At 41.7% G+C, this 20836-nt stretch overlaps 1 protein-coding gene across 1 annotated transcript in view; it reads right to left on the bottom strand.

Annotated features, from left to right (window-relative positions):
- Positions 1–20555, bottom strand: part of SH3RF1 (SH3 domain containing ring finger 1) — a 178429-nt gene extending 157874 nt beyond the window's left edge. The window contains exons 1-2 of the mRNA XM_011959638.1: positions 20053–20555; positions 18044–18531 (exon numbers count right to left, since the gene is read on the bottom strand). Of these exons, the coding sequence (XP_011815028.1) occupies positions 18044–18436 (393 nt within the window). The 5' untranslated portion in view covers positions 18437–18531; positions 20053–20555. The remainder of the gene's footprint in view (positions 1–18043; positions 18532–20052) is intronic.
- Positions 20556–20836: the final 281 nt, after the last annotated feature.

Genomic DNA, 20836 nt, shown 5'->3' with positions numbered 1-20836 from the left:
ATTTGAAAAGAGACCAAACTGAAGGAAAGGAACAAGCCATGTTGAGATCTGGGTAAAAGCTGACCTTCCTTCCAGGCAGGGCAAAGACCAGGTGCAAAGGCCCTAGGCCTTGGTAATTTGATAAACAGCAAGAAAGTCTGTATGGCTGGAGCAGAATACTTAAGGTGAGGAGATAAGGTGGAGGAAAAGGGCAGGACTCAGTTATGTGGCTGAAGTCTAATGGACCATTATATAACATAGTTTTGAGCAAGAGTGACATGTCACACTGAGGTTCAAGGGAGCTACTCAGGGAGACACAGGTGGACAGAAGGTTAGTTAGGAGACTATGTCAATACATACAGCTTAATCTGATATCCTCAAAATGCTTTCACCCTTAAGGTTTTACAGAAAGGGTGGAAGGTAGGAAGCTACTTTTTAAATTTCATTATATCTAAACAAATACATGTAAAGTCATGTATACACTCTGTAACACACATTCCTCTCAGTGACTTTGTTAGTCAGAATAACTGAAGAGTATTGTTTCAAATAATCTCAGTCAAGCAGTCTTAAAATCATTCACAAAACAAGATGACCATCCTCGTCCCTTTTATTATAACTACATGAAAGTCATGTAGGAGTGAATAGTTCTTTTGTCCTTTAACAGGCTAGTTGAAAAACAAGCATACTGTCTTTTACTGTCAATTCATGGTTCACAAAGCCTCTGAGGTTGGCTTTCGTCCTTCAAAAGCTTTTAATGGACAGGTACATTTAAGCCTTATTTTACGGATTGTGAGAAATGGAATGCGCTGGGAGCAGTCCCCATCTCCCTTTTATGAAAGGAGGAAGACAATAGCAATGCAGAGTGACCTCACCTGTAAGGAATGCATCAGTGACATGGAACAAAGGTGGCTTCCTTCGTAAGGAAACCTAATCTGTTTCAGAAAACTGCTTCATTACTTTTGAATGATTTAGGGCTGCGCAGTCTACTAGAAACAATTCCATTCTTTAACCTCTATTTTATTAACAAAACTGTGATTCTTCCTTCAAACATTAAAGAAAAGCCTTGCATATTCATCAATCAAAACTATATTTTATTCAGATCACCTTTGATCATACATGTGTTTGTGCCAAATAAGCGTATTTTTCAGTTGAAGCCTATAAAAGATAGGTGGTACGCCTACAAGAATGAGGACTCTGGTATGTTGTGTAGGCTCAGGAACCACGTGAGATGTGCTAGGTAAAGGTAATTCACTCCTGTGTCAGGTTGCACTTAAGAGGGCCTGCGTTTTCACATTTTATAGCATGTTGAGTTTTCCAGCTTATGAAATTTATCACAGCTTACTTTTTCAAACAGTGACATCAATGCAAAACAAGTTCTTTAAGAACAGAATGAATTCATTCATGGCTAACCCAGATGCAACAAACAGAACACAGAGCTGCTAAAATATTACTTCCCTCTTTCAAGATTATAAAATGCCCTGTTACATATTTTTTTCCTCAAGGTAACATGTCAAAAATTTACTTTCTGGAGTCAGATATACAATATTCCATGGGATCAGCTCTTAAAATGTTTTCACGACCATTGAAAAGGGCTACGAAAATTGCTACTATTCTCATTCTAAAGCTACTGATAGATAAGATAGTTGTGATCTAATTACTCCCTACTATCTGGCACCTGGGTGCCAATAATTAGCAACTCTGCCTGATTGTCAGATAACACTCAACTGACCAGCAAAGTTGGTTTTAAGTATCAAACTGTCAATCAATTTTTGCCTCAATCTATCTTTAACCAACCTATTCTATTTTCTGGCTTAATATCCCAGTATGTCTAGTAATACTGCCAAGAAATGATGACCTTCAGTTCAGGCACAGAGAATAAATACGTGCTGATGGACTGAAGTATTCATAAGCAAAACACAGGCTCTTTTTTCATACGTTCTAAATTTCAACATATATCGCTGAACATAAGGCATGTTAAATAAATCCTAAACTGGCAACAACCCACAGTAACAGGCAGGATGGGTGGATTATAGCAAGGGGAAGTTAAACAAAAATATGACTCTAGTTAGTTGTTAACGATAAACACCCTCTGCCCGAATACTGACCTGATACCACTAAATTGGGTGGAGAAAAAAGGCCTAGGGGTGGGAGATGGGGGCGACTGAGAAATTTACATATCAGGTTAATGTGAAAAATAAACTTGCCTCTCAAGGAAGAAAGTTTGGATCGCAAAGAAGAAACTTAAATAAACCTAGTAACACATGAGAATTTACATAATAAATATTCACATAGAATTCCCACTTCTTACACACAAAGCTCTTCATTCATAGCATACCTAGAAACCACAGCGTGGCACATTTCTAAAGTTACCAAGCCTTCCCAGCATGTTGCTCCTCAAAATCTGCCATTCTTTTTAATCTGTAAGGAAATGTTAGGCAGACCTAGTGTTACTCATTTGTAGGTATCAGATAGCTTAGTCTCCGGAGAGAAGTAATAATAACTCAAGGTATTTCCATGCATATAGTTAAATTGTTGATACATTAACAATCACAGAGAATCCAGTCTTGCAGCTATCTGAACGAGAGAGCCTGTGGGCCCTTGTCATGTTTCATATCACAGCTGGCTGGCTTATGATTTGAGACTTGGAAAGGATCCCTTGGGACTAATTTATTCTTCTAACTGCCCTTTTCTTCCCTCTTTCCACTTTATTCTCAAGAATTTTAATTTAGTTTTGAATGTGCATGTTGCCTGTCATAGGATTCAAAACGTAGAGGTGCTATTGCTAACCACATTACTACCTGTGCTTCCTACCGTCCACAGGATTGCCCACCTCTGGAATTACTTAGTATACAGATGATCTGTATCAAAAGAAGCCATTATACATGTAACATTTTGCATTCTAAAAGATTTGCAAGCAGAGAAATTATAAGGTGTTTGGTAAAGATCAATATGACAGTTGGACAGCTAATTCCTATTAGATCAGTTTCATTTTCCTCTATGTCAGAATGATGTGCCTGGGGGATAGGAGATAACATATCACATATTTTAACTTTTATAAGGTTTTTGACTCAACTCAGCAGAACATTCTTTCTAACAAACTAGGAAAACATGATTTCTAGACCACCATGGTGGGTGCAACCAAAATGTTTCAAAGGTCACTCTCAAGAGAATTGTTATTCAACATCCAATTACAGTCAAGTTTCATAAGAGTGTACCTAGCCTTTGAGTACTACTGTCATTGTTGACTTAAATAGTGGGAAAATGAATGTGATTAAGCTTACCAAAATAAATGTGAGGTTAGATGCTCAAACTTAGAAGGATGTGAATGTGTTTCAATGGACCTTGGAATTCTGGAATGTGAGTAGGCATCTATCAGTTCCATCAAGAAGTATTTACTGAACTGACCACCTACTACTTTTTCCACAGTCATGAAGAGAAAAGAGGTATAGAATTCAAAAGAGCCCCTCATCTCAAGTTCCTTATAACTTGGTACAGGAGACAACATTAAAGCACAATTAATTGGAGAACACCACCAAATGGGGGCAGAGAATATTCAAAATAAATGTAATAAACAAGGTATATATGTGTTTAAGATCAGGTATCCATATGATCACAAATATATATTAAAGCAATTGCATTTGGATTGGCATTTTTCAATTCCTGTTGATAAGTAGCCAATTGCTGACACTACCATAAAGATTACAGAGACAAGTTTAATCCAGAGGGTAGTAAAAACTAACCACTCGAGAGATGGGGGAAACTGAATTTATCTAAGGAAAAGAGAAAATCTGAGATCTAGGCAAAGCATGAACCAGCAATGTAGTGAGTTCTTTTTAAAGGCACATAACATGAGGATGTGAAAACAGGCAGCAGGAGGGTCCCATGACAGCCCTTCCACAACTCGAAGCCCCATTCAGAACTTCATCACCACACTAAGAGCTCTTCTGGACTTGAACCCAAGCACAGCAAGCAGGGATTGGACAGCATCCAAAGAAGAGTGACTAAAATGATTAAAATGTTAGGAAATGGGTCCTATGAGGACATGTAAAGGAAACTCGGTTATTCAGTACTGATAAAAAGAGAGGCGGTCAGGACTGCACCACAGCCTGCAAGGTCAGGAAGAAGAGGTACAGGGGAAGGACTTCTTTTCCATTAAGGATGGGATGAGAGGAATGAGAGCACATTGCAAGGACAGGAATTTATATGAAACAGAAAAAAAGAACCTCCTGGCTAGGAAGATGGTAAGGCACTGGAATAAGTTTGTGTCAACAAGCTTTTGAAATGTCCTTTTGCAGAGACTTTCTAAAAACACAGTAGATGACTATTTTCATAAAATGTTCACCCAGTGTCCTTTCTTACCCTACAAAATCAGTAAGTGAATATTTTAACTATAAATAGAAACTTCATTAAAAAATATATAAACTTACGGAAATTTGAAGCACTGCAAGGCTCTTCACTGTTGCAGCATTTGCAAAATGCATCAGAAAATTATATAAATGCATTTGTTTATATCTGTTTATATATGTCACACTTTTTAAAAAGGGAAATCAGCTGCTCTAGATATGAGCTATTAAAAAATAACCAAAACGTGGAAAACCTGACCAGTAATAACTACTGAAGCCACATAATCTTAATGGTATAGAAGTGAGGGGAAGGGTGGGCAAGGTTGGGAAGGGTAAGCAAAAATCAGCCACAAAGGAATAAAACACAACACACATGTGCATATGCATGCATACACACACACACAGAGAGTCCAGAGAGATCAACTGATCCACCCATCCATCCATCCAACAGTGCATTAAAACATCCATGTTTTAATAATGGGCATAATAATCTTTCCTAACATTACTTTTATTTTTTTTCTTTTTGAGTCAAGAGTCTCGTTCTGTTGCCCAGGCAAGAGGTACAGTGGCATAATCATGGCTCACTGCAGCCTCGACCAACTGGATTCAAGTGTTCCTCCCTCCTCAGCTTCTCAAGTTGCTGAGACAGCAGGTGCAAGCCACCATGCCCAGCTAATTTTTTGTTTTTGGTAGAGATGGGGTTTCACTATGTTGCCCAGGCTGGTCTCAAATTCCTGAGCTCAAGCAATCCTCCCGCCTCAGCCACCCAAAGTTCTGAGACTATAGGCGTGAGCTACCATGCCTGGTCTCCTTAATTTTTAAAAATTAGGACTGTGCTACAAAGCACATCTCGTTTCCTTACAGAAAGTCTTAGGGGTCTAAGTCTTCAGTACTATGCTAAATAAATAACTAAATTGAATTTTTTTTCAATTACTTGAGCTATTATTTTCCCCAATCACAGGGAGGGAGACAGAGAAGGAAAGAAGGAAGGGAAGGAGGCAGGGAGGGAGAGAGAAAGGGAGGAAGGTAGGAAGAAGGGAGGGAGGAAGGTAGGCGGGGGTTGTGGGGGAGGGACAATGAAAACGGTCACAGACGTCTACCATGCTATAATGAATTCTGCTGGCTGGATATCTTATCACAGGATAAGAGAACAGGAAGAGATACTAAAGATAATGTTGCTCACCATTTCCTTTTACAGATGAGGCCCAGAGAAGCTGACTGACTCACCAGTCTCACACTACAGTTGTAAAACCAGAACTATCTTCTGTAGTCACTAATTTACGAACAGCTTGGGTATCTGAAGTTTAAGCCAGCTGTTTGAAACAGAACAAAATGTTCTATGGTATTAACATATAAGTGTTGATTAATTAAATTACCAGACTACATACACACCAATAGTCTGTTTGTTTGTTTCTTTGTTTTAGAGACAAGGTCTCATTCTGTCACCCAGGCTGGAGTGCAGTGACAAGATCACAGCTCTCCGCAGCCTCAAACTCTGGGGCTCAAGCGATCCTCCAGCCTCAGCCTCCTGAGGAGATGGGACTACAGGTACATGCCACCATGCCCAGCTAATTTAAAATAAAAAAAAATTTTAGAAGGGGGGTGGGGGTCCCACTATGTTGCTCAGGCTGGTCTCATCCTGGCCACAACTGATCCTCCCACCTTGGCCTCCCAAAGCACTGGGATTACAGACGTGAGCCAATCCACTTGCCCCAGAATTTATTTTACAATATAACTGTGATATGGTATTAAAAGTTCTAATTTCTAGAAAGAGAGAAAACTGAAGATACTAATGTTTACTGAGCATGTACTTGGTCTTGGGCATTTGAGATTCCTTATCTCATGTAATCCTCACAAACTTGGAGAGCAGCTCTTCATCATTCTACAAATGAAGAAATTAGGTAAGGAAGTAACTTGCCCAAGAGCCACACAGATAACAACGAACAGAGGAAGTTCTGCCTGATAATAAATCTCCTGCTTTTCCTATTATCAGACACTTTCTGTCCAGCAGGAATCACAGAGCACACAAAAAGGAACATTCTGAGGAAGAAATTAATTCCTCTGCATTTCCCCTGAACACTTTTGAAAAGTTCTGTATTCTCTGGCATCTCTCCTGTGCTTAATGAATCCTGTTTTCTATATGCTGTGCTCATTCATACTGCCCTCAGCTAGGGTAACCTTATGGCCCTGTTTGCCCCAGACAATCCCGACTTACTCCTGTTGACTCTGCAAAATTATCAACAACATCCTTTTCACTCTCAAAAACGTCCCAGGGTAGAGGATAAACTACATGGTCACTCTGCCTAAACCCCTCACTACAGCTTCCCCCATCCAGGCTTGCCTGACCTCAAAGAAGCTCAGATACCTGCCTTCCCACTCTTTCAAAGCATAATAAATGTCCTGTCCATCAAAGCAGGGATTCTCACGTCAGTCAAAACTGAGAAAAGAAATATGGTTAGGTAATTCTAAACATGCTTCTAAAGTGCAGGACATTTTAATATGCAGACAATCTCTAATTATTAGAATTTCAAGCAGTGTAACAACTTTATATGAAGATAATATTCTGGCAGAACGGAGGTTGATAATTTTATGCAGATGAGATCTATCAAGCAAACCAGCCCCATTTAGAGGTTGATCCAAAGTTGGGCTCCCTAAACCGTCCTTGCTTTTCTGCTCTACCTCACTTCTAAATCTAACAGTTCATCTGAAGGCTCCTGTGGCAGGCACGGTGTGGGCTTCTAACGGAACATTAAAGGCAGATTACTAGTGTCAATGGACAAATGTGAGAGCCACATGTCACCTCAATGCACCAAGATCAAATCCAGGTGCCAATCTGAGTTTGTTCTAAATGTTCAATATCAAACTTGACTTTTGCTAGGGTAATTATTTTTTAAATTTCAGGCCTACAAAAGAACTCAGATATCAGAAAAGCCTCATTTTATAAAAGAGAAAACTATGTCCTATAGAAGAGAAAACACTGGCCTAAAATCACATAGCCAAGACTAGAAAGCAGGTCTCCTCATTCTTTCCACCATATAGGCGATTCTCAGCTTCCATACATCATATATTTTCATGCCTCATACATGGAGACCCAATACTTTTCTGCTGCCAGATTTGAACTTTCTTGGAACAGCTGCTATGTAAACATTTCAAGCTGTCACACTTTGGGGCCTTTAACCAACACTTCAGCTTCAGCAACATCACAGGCTTTGTAAAACAGTGTTAACACTTTCAGTGTCTTCTTAATATTTCAGACTTGTTTTACAAAAATGAGTAGAAAAAAGAAAAATAAAAGTGCTACTACTAGTACAGTTAAGACAAGAATGAAAATAATAAGAGCTACCAAAAATGGCAAAAATATTTAGCCTCATAGACTGCAACTGTGGCAGAAAAAAAGCATACGAAATGCTGAAAAATAATTCATCACTATGCATAAAACACAAGTTTAATAATGGGGAAAAACTGTTCAAAGATTTTGAAAAAAAACTGAAATAATAGAGATTAGTAAACTAAATGTCACTTTGGATAAGGTGGGCAAATGAAAACTTAAGGTTTGAAATTTAGTTTCATTATATAATGTTCTATGTGTTTAATGTTTTTAAAAACTTTTAAAGTTTTTTAAGGATATTTAAAAACTAAGCAGTTATATAATTAGGAATGTAAGAATATTTTTTAATTCTACAAGAATTGAATCTCCTTATAACATATCTAATGTTCAACTTTTCAACATTACTGCTCACGTTTCCAGGAACCTTATACAAATGCTTGGGATATTTGTATCCCACACTGATGCTCTTACTTACATTCTTACTATATTATTTTGAGGGTACTTTACATAAATTAAAACTAGATATGAAGCATCCTATAGCTAACTTTAGCTTCCTTTCTGTATAAATGTTCATTGCCTAGGACCACTCATTACATATTAAAATAATGAAAATTCACTCCTGTTCATTCATTCCTGAATTGGTAAGCAGTGAACCTACAGTGTTTCAAAAGGATTTTTTCTGGCAAAAATAATAATAATAATGATAATAATAATTTCCTTAATCCTTAAGGAATTTATTTCCTTAGGCTAACAGAAAAATGTTCAACATTGACAGCCCTTGCCTTTCTGCACTATGTAACTTAAAAATTCATTTGCACATCCTCCTACTGCTCACTTTTTTCATGTTTCACAACGCAAATAATCTACTATTTAACTGCTCTGTCAGCCATCTGAAATGGCACCTCCATTCCCTTCCCAGCTACCCCGAAAGAGCCCACTCACACATCTATCTTTAAAATGGCTGTGTTTACAGCCACCCATATGTCACCATTCATGAAGCAACTGCTACCATCCTCTTGACTAGGCATTGGCAGACATATACGTGACAAAAGGATTGCAGAGCCACAAAAAAGGGTGCCTGGGGCTCTGAATTTTTCTTTTCAAGGTTACTATCTTCAGAAGAAACTAAAAATTAAAAATTTTTAAAGAGCAGAAGATACATGCACTCTTTATAATAAAAGCTTTGGGAGGATGAGGGAGTTGAAGTTTCTAAATGAGGGAGCCTTACCAGCAAGGCAGCCTCCAAGCATAATATTTCTATCATATGTACACCTCACTGTACTATGTTGCTATGTAAATGAGTCTTGCCAGCTATCTGAGTTCCTCACTATCCATACTATGTCGCTATGTGTAATATTTCTATCACAAGTACATCTCACTATAATATTTGTGCTAGGTTGCTACAGTATTGTGGATCCTTAGGAAGCATCCTGCCACAGCATGAATTACAAAGTCATTTGCCTTTTGACCTTAAAATTTTAAAGTCTTTTTACATATTGTCTTGGGTTTGCTTAAACCACATTAAGCCATCTACTAGAGAGGGGATAGATGAATAAATGGAGTGAGCGTCTGACCAGAGAGGAAAAAAGCAGGCATTCTTCCCAACAGAGTGAGTTAAGGAATGGAGGTGTGCAAAGGAGAGCTGGGGGCTCGTGGAATGCTGAGAAAAGACCACAGGCAACAGAAAAAGGCAGGGGCTTGAACTGACATACTGCACCTACCCACATGCCTTTTTTGAGCCTCTGATTTTATTCTTTTCCTTTTCTGAGACCAGAGACTAATTATGGGGCAAAACAAAGCATTTTGAGAAGACAACCCCGAGAAGCAGTTCTAGGAAGGCAATGGAGTAGGACTGCTTTCCTGCTCCCCCTGTCTGTTGACTGTCTCCCCAGTGCGCCTCTTTTAGCCACTTGGAAAGTACAGACCACAGCTGCAGGAGAGGGCAGTGCAAGGTGCTGCAAGGCAGAGAAGTTAACAGTCAACACAGGTTCTATAGCAGCTGATGCAAAAGCCAGGGATGAAGGGCTAAAGTCAGAGAGCCAGGGCAGAGGTGGAACTTTTCAAAAGAACCTCAAGAACAAGAAGGACCTTCAGCTAAAGTAAAACTAGATTTTATCTCTTTCCTCCCTTTCCCTCAGATTTTCCTTTTCCCTGCCCAGCCAGCAATAACAGAATAATCATTTCTCTCCTTCAGTCACCCAAAAGAGAAATATAAATAAATAAATAAGGACTGGAGCAATAGTGATAATAAATGAAGGAAACTGGGAGAGGAGGGGGTTCGGGGTTGCCAAAGAGGTCTGCATCAGGGTACTTTTCACACGTAGGAAACCAAAATAACTGAGTTCATGTCTGTATTTTATGTAGCTCTACATCCAAACATTACATCCACTTTATAATCTTTTCTATATCTTTTTAATAACTTTGGTTCTCATCATCCCAAATAGAAATGACATTAAATATACAGTTAAGAATCCCTAGAGAGATTGGTATTCGCTTCACTCACTTATTCACTCATTTATTCCACAAACCTCTTGTGAGTGTGTACTCTGTGCCAGACACTACAAAGGGCTCTGAAGAGGCAAAGATGAACCAAACCCAGCCCCATCACCACCACCATTCCCACAACCACTCTGCATAGAGCTTAGGTCCCTATGGCTCCACATCTTTGAGCTGAAGAAATGAAGCCCAGAGAAACCCCACAGTCAGCTGATGGCAGTGTCGGAATCAGAGGCCACAACTTCTAACCTCCAAACCACACTCTTCCCCATACATCAAGCTAAGGAGAGTCTGCTTTCCTGGTTCACTGTCATTGTAAAGGAGCTTTATTTGTCCTCTTTTTGTCAAAACAAAACAGGAAGCAAGGACAGTGAGGAAAGAATAACCTCTTCCAGTTGCAACTGAGATGAGATTCCCCTGCTAAAAGCAATGCCAGGGAAAATGTTTGCCACTTAAGTCAACTGCAGGTAAGGGAAGGAAGCATTTGGGATCAGAAATTGGACAAGTTATTTAAAGTCTTTCAGCCACCCCTCCTACATCCATGAAATAAGAGTAATAATGTATAGTGAACTGTAAACACGCCAACTGCACTCCAACCTGGGCAGGAGTTAGACCGTCTAAAAAAAAAAAAAAGAAGACATAATACCTTCTTATAGACCAATGTGAGTAGATATGGAAGCTATCTGAGTTTGTTTTTTTGTTTTTTTGAGATGGAGTCTTGCTCTGTCGCCCAGGCTGGAGTGCAGTGGCACGGTCTCGGCTCACTGCAACCTCCGCCTCCCGGCTTCACGCCATTCTCCTGCCTCAGTCTCTTGAGTAGCTGGGACTACAGAAGCTATCCAAGTTTTATCATTAAATTAAAAACTTCAAATTGCAGAACTGCATATACAATGTGATTCCATTTGTGTCTGAAAGAAAACACAAAAACCTCCGACAGTGGTTACCCCTAGAGATTAGGAACAAAGGAATAGAGATTGGAAGCCTTTATTTTCTCCTGTACATCATCTTCTACTATTACATTTCTTACCATAAGCATGTATTATTTTTAATTTTTAAAACAGAAAGAAAATACTGTATTTTTCTTATGAGTATTTTTAAGCAGAAAGAAAAATACTATGAAGAAAAATTCTATGAGTGAAAATACTACGAGAAAAATACTATGAAAAATTCAGGGAGTGGCACACAAAATTAGTACACTTTTCTAAATGTATATTATACATCAATAAAGAGTCTTTTCAAAAACTGGAGTAGGTCTATGTGCTTAAACATGAAAAAAATTCATAGCTATAGTAAACGAATCAGCAAATCATTGAATATCCAGAGCATGAAATTCTAGTTCTGCAAAAAATCAAGAAACTATATGCATACACATATAAATGTATATGAAAAGATCTGCAAGTATATACACACTTAATAACATATTCTTCTATATTGTTGAATATTTTTAACAACCAGAATACTTTTACATACACTTTGAAATCTACATTCTTTTTCATTTTTAAAATGATAACTGTTAGGCTTGGCGCCGCACCTCACACCTGTGATCCCAACACTTTGGGGGGCTAGGTGGGTGGATCACTTGAGGTCAGGAGTTGGAGACCAGCCTGGTCAACATGGCAAAACCCTACCTCTACTAAAAGTACAAAAATTAGCCAGGTGTGGTGGCAGGCGCCTGTAATCCCAGCTACTCCGGAGGCTGAGGTGGGAGAATTGCCTGAATCCGGGAGGCAGAGGTTGCAGTGAGCTGAGATCTCACCATCGCCCTCCAGCCTGGGGACAGGGTGAGACTCCATCTCAAAAAAATAAATAAATGATAACACTTGACCCCAGAAAGCTGTTGTGAGGTTTACATGATTATGGTTACATGACACTTTATGTGATATAAGAAAGAATCATTATATCTTTAAAAAGTTACCAATTAGTATGCACCACAGACTCCCTTTCCCATACCTGCTTTCTATCCCGTTCAAGATCTCATCGCTGAGCCTTACCATTAAGCCTAGCTCAGGAATGAAGTAAAGGTCAGGGACGGGGCAGACATGAAGCCTGGAATAAGGATCAAGGATGAAACAATGGATAAAATAAGAGGTCAAGAATGCAACAAACATGGTTTAGCCAAAACAAACAAACAAAACCCACCTTTTCCGTTTCAATTCAATCATTCTGAAACACACAGAAACATTTCCCTCACCCAAACCACCACATTAAATGTGTTGCTTGGGTCCGGTATGAGTTAGTACACATCCTCTTCCCCATCTGTGCGGAGACAACAGTTCCTTTATCAGTCAGTGTTTGTAGCAAACCTTACACACCAGGGGAGCATGTCCCACCCACACTTGGTATTCTTTGACCATGCACTTAATCCAAGGACCACAAACTACAAACAAGAACCCCATCATAAATAGAGACTTATTCTATTATCTTATCCCACCCCCTGGTGCTTCACTATATGCTGCCTTATTTGTTGTTTCTTATGTGTTACCTCCCCCAAATGTAAACTTTTTCAACAGAAACATGCATTAATGTCATCTTTGACCTAGTATAGATTATTGAACATAACTGGACCTGAAAGAAGCTCTGTACAGATGCTTGTTCACAGACAGATGTCAAAGATGTCCCACAGCACAGTTCACAGCTGGCAGTTGCTTTCCACACCAAACCTGGAGCAACTCAATTGTCCTAACTTTCTCCCACTACTTCCTTCAATTCTTTCTGCCAATGCCATTCCTTGGAATAAAGCCTAGGATGCCTTATTAGGGTGCTACTTAGTCCTGGAAAGCACCAAGTAAGGATCTGTATCTGGTTTGTCCATCATTACCTATCCCTTGAGTAATGCCTTAGGTACTACTGAGTCCTGGAAAGCACCCTCTCCAGACTCCAGTTACAGATCAATCCAACTTGTCAGAGATAAGAAAGTAGTAGTTTTCCCCCTCTCAATATTTCCTTCATTTCCTCCAGAACTTTCTGTGCATCTGGTATATTGTCACATAAACTTCAACTTCCTTATACATGCCTATTTTACGAAATTATGCCAGGCAATGTGGGTAGCTGAGAGGGTAGGGAGGAGCCGAACAACTTCTCAAGGGTATTCCACAGCAGAACACAGAAGGCTGGACCACTGCCAGTTTCTGGGGAAACCAGGACTGAAGGGATTGGCAGTGGACTGAGAGGCCACTCAAGGAGCTGACCTTTAGGAGTATGCCTACAGTCAGAGTACAAGTCGGCTAGGGCTACCACATCCAAGTGCACAGACTGGGTGGCTTAAACAACAAAAATGTATTTCCTCAGTTCTGGAGGCTGGAAGTCCAAGATCAAGGCATCAGTGGGGTTGGCTTCCTTTGAAGGCAACTCTCCTTGGTTGGTAAGTGGCATCTCCTCCGTGTGTCTTCACATGGTCTTCCCTGTGTGTCTGCATCCTCATCTCCTCTTCTCAGAAGAACTCCAGTCTTAGTGGATTAGGGCCCATGCATGTGACCTCATTTTACCTGAACCCTCTCTTTAAAGGTCCTATCCCCGAATATCGCCACATTGTGAGGAACCAGGAGTTAGAACTTCAACCTAGCAATGTAGGGGGAAATAATTCAGCCCCTAACAGTCAGCAATAGAGAAAGAGGGAGAAAGGAGGTATGACTGTGCTATGGAGAAATGAAAGCAGAGTCAGCATTTACAGGGGAAATAAATTTCATCCATGTTCCCTCATATCTAGAATTCCCTACCTTTCTTTCCCGGTCTCTCCATTCTTTGACACGAGCTCCAATCCCGTATGTGTTCTGAAGCCCTGCTAATCGTCTGAGTTCCAATGGTCCCTCTTTCTCATCCCAAATGCAGAGCACTTCCTATCTATCCTACCCATCTGGCCCTTCACCCTACGTGGCCCTTGGGGCAGTTCTTGATGCCTTCCACATTATCGAATATGAGGCCTCATCTTACACCATCCCTGTGGCTTGCCTAGTTCACACTTACCTTCTGTCAGTTCTTCCTAGGAGGCATACCCCTTCCTGTGTAGGTCAGTGCCTTTGAAATATTCTTCCCCTCTGCCTCTTCCCTGCCCAGCGCCCATTCCCTAATTAATATCATTTCACCCTTAAGATCTCAGCTCAGATGCCTCTTCCTCAGGAAGCTTTTGAAGATCACACACACAATTCACCCTCACACTAAATGCAGGTCTTTCTTCTATCCTCTCCCCTAGTTTTGTGTCTTAGAACTTATTTAATTACATGCCTGCATTGTTATTATTTTATTAATGTGTCTCTCCCACAAGATGGACCACACATTCAAAAGCTAAGAATCTATATCTGGTTTGTCTACCATTACCTATCCAGCAGCTAGTGTAGTGCCTGGTACCTAACAAGTGCTTAAGAAGTATTTATTACATAAAACAACGAATAAACAAAGTATAAATTTGTATAAATCAGGGGGTCTGATGTGATCTATTTTTTGGATGAATATATTTGCTGTGAAGTACAGACATCATGAAATCATTAAGTAATGATACCTAAAGAGAAACATGCACAGATATTAAGAGAACTTAATGTTAAGAGATATTAAGAGAACTTTAGAGATTTTTTTTTTTTTGAGACGGAGTCTCGCTCTGTTGCCCAGGCTGGAGCGCAGTGGCGCGATCTCGGCTCACTGCAAGGTCCACCGCCTCCCGGGTTCACTCCATTCTCCTGCCTCAGCCTCCCAAGAAGCTGGGACTACAGGTGTCCGCCACCAAGCCTGGCTAATTTTTTTGTATTTTTAGTAGAGACGGGGTTTCACCATGTTGGCCAGGGTGGTCTGGAACTCCTGACCTCAAGTGATTCACCTACCTCCTCAACCTCCCAAAGAGCTGGGATTACAGGCGTGAGCCACCACATAAGAGAATATCTATGCATGTGTCTGTTTAGATATCATTACTTAATGATTCCTTAAATCACTGGAACTGCACATAGAAGGTAGAAACTATTCTATAGGGGATAGGGGAACTACTTAAAAATCATGCTTTCCTTATCTAATTTATATATATGCATTTTAACTTCTGCAGCTGTATTTCTTAGGCCATTGACTGGTATCAGCAGTGTCCCTCTCCCTATGGCTCATTCCACTGCTTGACTTTGGCCTAAAACCAACAGGAATTCTTTACTTAGAGGTAAAAAACTGACAGATTCCCATGGTGACTCCAACCCCACACTCTTTCCTTTTCTCCTTCATATTAGGCAGGAAACACTGAAATTTTGGGAACAAGATATGCGTCACACATTGGAAATGTTCAAATCTGTTGATAACATTCAATATACCTCGGCTAAATGCATGAGGAGGCCGCATGGTCACAGTCTAATGGAACACAGAACATAACCAATAAACTGAAGCAACATTCCACGTTATCACTTTCAGCTTTGCACAACATATGGAAACAGGCTCACGGCACCGCTTGGTTGTGTCAGAACACTTAAGGCAGGAGGATGCACATTTGGGATTTATTACAGGCACTCACCTAAGAGAAGTGTCCAAAGAAGTGCCTTATAATATCCATGTGGCTTCATGTTACAGAATTCTCACTCTTAAAAGGAGTATTTTCTAGAAATGTATTTATCTTTCAGGTGTTTGAACTATACGTATGGCCCTGACTGTTCTGCATATTTGAAAGCAAAAGGTAGTAGTAACTTATCGAGAAATCTTTTTTTAAAAAGGGGTGGGTGGCAGGGGACGGGGGAGGGGTAACAGGGGAGGGGTCTTGCTATGTTGTCTAGGCTGGACTTGAACTCCTGGGCTCAAGTGATCCTCCCACCCCAGCCTCTGGAGTAGCTAGGACTACAGATTCAAGTAGCTAGAGACTAGAGGTAAATACCACAGTACCTGGCTCGAGAAACTATTTTAAACTAGAAAAAAGGCTGTTCTTTTTCTAAGTATTGCATCAATTGCATCAACTCAGACTACTGAATAGGTTTGTTTTTGTCCGCCATCCTCCCCCAGCAAAATAACAGACATATTTCCTGTTCCATCCACCTCAACTATTTTGTCCCAGTTATAAGGCTCAAGTTTAGTTGAGTTTCTTGGTAAGTAATTTTTCTCATGCTAAAGAAGAAACATGAAGTAAATTAGGAAAAGCTTATAAACCAGAAAAATAATACTAACATGATCAAAATCTCCAAATAATTTACCTAAGAAGTTCAATTTTGGGAACTCAGCAGTTCAGATGAGAATTACATAGTCAATTTCCATGTTAGCAAGAAAACTTAAAATTCAAAAGACATTGAGTGTTTGAGCCTCTCCTTAAATTCCTCTTTATCGATGATCAAACATTCAGTGCATTCCTCACAATAGGTAAGGCAGTGTCAATAACTAAGATACAGTATTCTGGGAAGCCATGCCTTCCCTAGTCTAATTAACAGGGAAACAAAACCTTTCCAAAGATGCAAATCTACCCCTTTATTAAGCTAAACAGACCTATATCAGGTGTCTTAGAAATTATCAACTTGATCACTGGTTCTGGAATTAAAATATTCAAGTCTAAATAAGTAAATTCCATAAAATAAAGGAAATCTAAGAAAAGCACTGTAAGCGGATCACTTTCACAACATGTGGGTTCCAAATAAGGAAAGAAAACCTCCCTAGCCCAGAGTTCTCACTATCTTTAAATAAATAAATATGTCAAAAGAAACCTGACAGCCTTAATGAAACTGTTTTCCGATCAGGTTTTCTCGTGATTAAAATGGTCTCTATACTTTACATCTAGTGATGTAAATACTTCCTATCATTTACAAAAGATGAGCCTGAGAAAGAAGTAGGAAAACTATTCTGTTAAAACTGCCTGGTATCCACATCTATGAATTATGGGATCTAACACCATCCCAATGGGCAGTTCCTGTGTTAAATGAAAGAAGTCACTTTTGAGTGCTTACTGGGGACATTTGAAAAAAAATACTCTCATCTAGATTAACTTTTCTTTAAAAGCAGATTTTACCAGTTTGGCCAATAATTTAGAATTCCTTCTTCTTACAGAAACGGAGTTGTTTTAATTACTGATGCTCTTGATTACTTTTTATTTTTGCAAATATGAGAAAAGCACATTTTATCACAAATCCATCACCTGCAACATAATTTATATTTATTAGGAATACCTATATTTATAGGTATTATATTTATTAGAAATACCTATATTTCTAATAAATATAGATTATTAATATAGGTATTTCTAATAAATACAGAAATTGTGTGACAGTTGTGGTAGCTGTCCAAATAATTAGCTTCATCTAAAATCATTTCAGCCCAAACTCAAATCCCAGGAAAAATCATTTTGATGAAACATTTCATTTCATTCACTATAAAGCTAGATGTTTTAGTGTAGTCCTAAGTGACATTTTGTTGCTACAGCAACGAAACTCTGCTACCTGTAGCCATTTGTTAAGAATTCCACCAACGAGTAAATTCTGTGCTGTGTATTCATAAAACCAATAGAATGATTCTAAGCAACATAAAAATTAAGGCTTGATTTCCTATTTATGATTTACCCATACACATATTTACAATATATATACACATATGTACTACATACATGTAATTATGACTCTCAGCCCCACCAACATGATAAAATACCAAATTTCCATTTTAAAATGAGCACAGAACAAAAGCTGGTTTAGATTTCATTCACTAATTGCTACTTGTTTCCCAAAATTTATCTTAAAAGATAACAGAGACTATCTAGAGATAATTTTCAAAACAATAAAATTTATTATTTATATCCAATCTCATTCCAAGATGGGGGGAAAAAATATTCAGAGGTATAATCTATCTGTTCCAGTATGTGTGGTCTCCTAAGCAATGAGTTGACTTGGAAAACACCAAGCTAAAGAATAAAGAAAAAATGTGGACATCACCACCTTTATTCACCAAACTATCTTTGTAGGCTACTTACCCTCACTGGGGGGCTCCAGGCTTGCACCCGAGGCTGCTGTCCACCCTGGGAGCTCTGCAGATCTTTTGAGCTACAATTAGCCACAGTGCTGCTCTGGGACCTTAATGCATTTGTGCAGTTGGTCCCACTTCCCCCACCAGGACCAGGTTTCCAAGGCCTCTGCTTGATGCCATCCAGAAGTCTGACCAGCAAGATGTTACTGGGAAGCTCCTCGACACCCGAGCCAACGAGAGTCCTGCACTCGGGACATCTGAGTTCATTTCGAGAACCTACGATCCCCAGCAAACATCGCTTGCAAAATGTATGCTGGCAAGGCAAGACCTTCGCAGAAGCATCAAGGCGCTCTAGACACACAGGACACTCCAAAAGATCCAACAAGGCTGATTCATCCATCTTTATCTACTTTACTGAGAAGAAAGCTTCAGAAATGTTCATAGTAGTGTGCATCCCTTAAAATGACTCATGTAACATCCATTTCAGACTTTGCTCTAGAGTCATGGGGAAAAAGGGGGAAAAGAGAATATGAGTGTTGTTATCTAGGGAAAAAGCTCACAAAGGAGCCAAGAATCAAAAAGCACCCAAAAGTACACTATTCCCTGTCTGAATAGTGTAGCTTTGCTTTGGAATGTGGGTTCCTAAACTCCAAAGTCAACAACTGAAAACAAAATAGGCTTTCTAAACAACGCAACAATTAACCCCTAAAGATATCCAGGGGTTCACTGGGCAAAACAGACACAGAGTATTATACATAATTCCTGCAGGATTTATGAAATGCAATAAGGAACATAATTTCTTAAGCTCTGAAAGTGATATCAGCTGCCTTAATAAAGTCTTCAACTCATAAGAGAAGCTGACAGAGACCATTGAAAGTTTCCTCTACCTGAAATTTACTTTTAAATCCAACTAAATTCCCTTTTTGAAGCCACTTTAGCGTTTAAGAAACCATGCCTCATGTGATCGCTCGTGGTAAATGATCCCAATATTAAATACATATGTTTCTTCGCTGTTCTTAAAAATAGAACTGTTTAATCTTGCCCAACCAAAAAGAGCTGAAGGTTGACAATTCTAAAAGACACAGATTTGATTGAAAGCAGCTAAAACAGAACAGCGCCTTTCAGGGCAGTGGTTGATAAACTCTGAAACACATTTCTGAACGGCCTGTCCTAATCCCATTCAGAAAATCTGGCAAAATTGCCACCAAAAGAATTCGACAACGGAATGTTGGACTGGAAACTGTGGGCATATGAAAATGAGGCCATTCAGGAAAAAGCAAGCCACTTACTGCGCCGCTCTCCCCCCTACAGCCAAAATAAATGTAAATGTGAATGCCCAGGAGAAAGAGGGTAAAAAGATTTGGCTGGTAGCATTAACAGCTGTTCTTGACAAAGTCGGAGCGAGGGAGCCCCAGGGCTGCGCCCCCGCTCCCACTGCGCAGAGCACAGGTACTCCCGAGCCCGCAGGGAGGCGCGGCGGCCGTTCGCCGCAGACACACCCCGGGGCCAGGTGTCGGCGGCACCCGGCAGGAGCCGGTCCCTGCCTGGGGCTCTCACCCTACAGCCTCCCTCATCTCCGCCCCCCTTTAGGTCAGGCCGGGGACACATATCCCCCTACACGGCTGCGGGAAGTTTTCAAGGACTTAAAAATAAATGCGCAGGCTTAAGTTGCGAAACTCAGCCCCACAGAGTGCCACGGGGAAGCAGCTTTCTAGCCCAGCCGAGATAAGGCGACAGTCTCCAGAGAGACCGCGCCATCCAGGAAGCAGGGGGTGCTGGGCTGCGCCCGGGGAGACCGCGGCACGGAGCCCTGGCAGCTTCCTGCCCGGAGAAGGCAGAGGCCGCGGGCTGCTCCGCTTCCGCAGGTCCTGATTCCCGGCCCAGGGGGACCCGACGGCGAGGGGAGAGACCGACCCAGGGCGGGGATGGGGAAACGCCGAGACCACCGCCTTCTCCGCAGCTAGGGGTCCGCCAACGCTGGGTGCCCGCCGGCCCCGCGCCGGCCGCGCGCCCTACCTCGCGCCTCGGCTCCTCCTCTTTGTTCGCGGCCCCGCAGCAGCGGCGGCAGCTGATGCAGATGCGGCCGCGCCGCGCTCGCCGCTCGCAGTGTCTCTGACGCCGCGGCGGCACCGAGAGACTCCTCTCTGCTGCCCCCCTCACGCGCGCACACACACCACGCCGCCGCCGCCGCCGCCGCCTCCCACTTTCCCAGCCAAGGAGGGCGGAGGAAGAGGAGGAGGCCGGGCCGCAGCCGGCGCCCGGGGCGCAAGGGGGCGGCCCCGCGCCACAGCGCCTTCCCCTGGAGCGGGCGCGGCACCTACCGGAGCCGCCAGCCCCGGCGCCGGCCTCCCGCGCTGAGGTGACCAGCGCCCCGTACCCCGCCGGAGCCTGGGGGCAGGATGGGTGCGGCAGCCTGAGGGGGCGCTGGGAGAGCGGAGAAACTGGGGAGCCGGGCCCCCACGGGGCAACGAGGGGAAGGCTCGGGGACTGACGCCGTCTCCCACAGGAGAACGCGCCTGAAAAATGGAGCCACCGGAGTGGGAGGCGGCGGGAGTGGAGGCTGGGGGAAGCAGGAAGGAGCCCCGGGGCAGAGTCCCGCCGCGTCCTCCTTCCCCCGGCAGGGCTGGGCGCCCGGGACGGACTCTTCCTCCCCGGGCTGGGCGAGTCGCGGCGCGGACGGGGCTGGGTCCGCGGAGGCGGCGGGAGCAGTCCTGGCGGGAACCGATCCCGCTGCACTTTGCGTCTGGTTGCCCACCCTGGATACTTACTTGGTAGAGTCGGTGCGAAGTGTTGCCCCTTA

The sequence above is a fragment of the Colobus angolensis genome, unplaced genomic scaffold, assembly GCF_000951035.1.
Source record: "Colobus angolensis palliatus isolate OR3802 unplaced genomic scaffold, Cang.pa_1.0 Scaffold5, whole genome shotgun sequence".
Taxonomy (NCBI): Eukaryota; Metazoa; Chordata; class Mammalia; order Primates; family Cercopithecidae; genus Colobus; species Colobus angolensis.
Note: the sequence above shows the minus strand (reverse complement) of the source record. Positions and strands in the feature narration are given on the sequence as shown.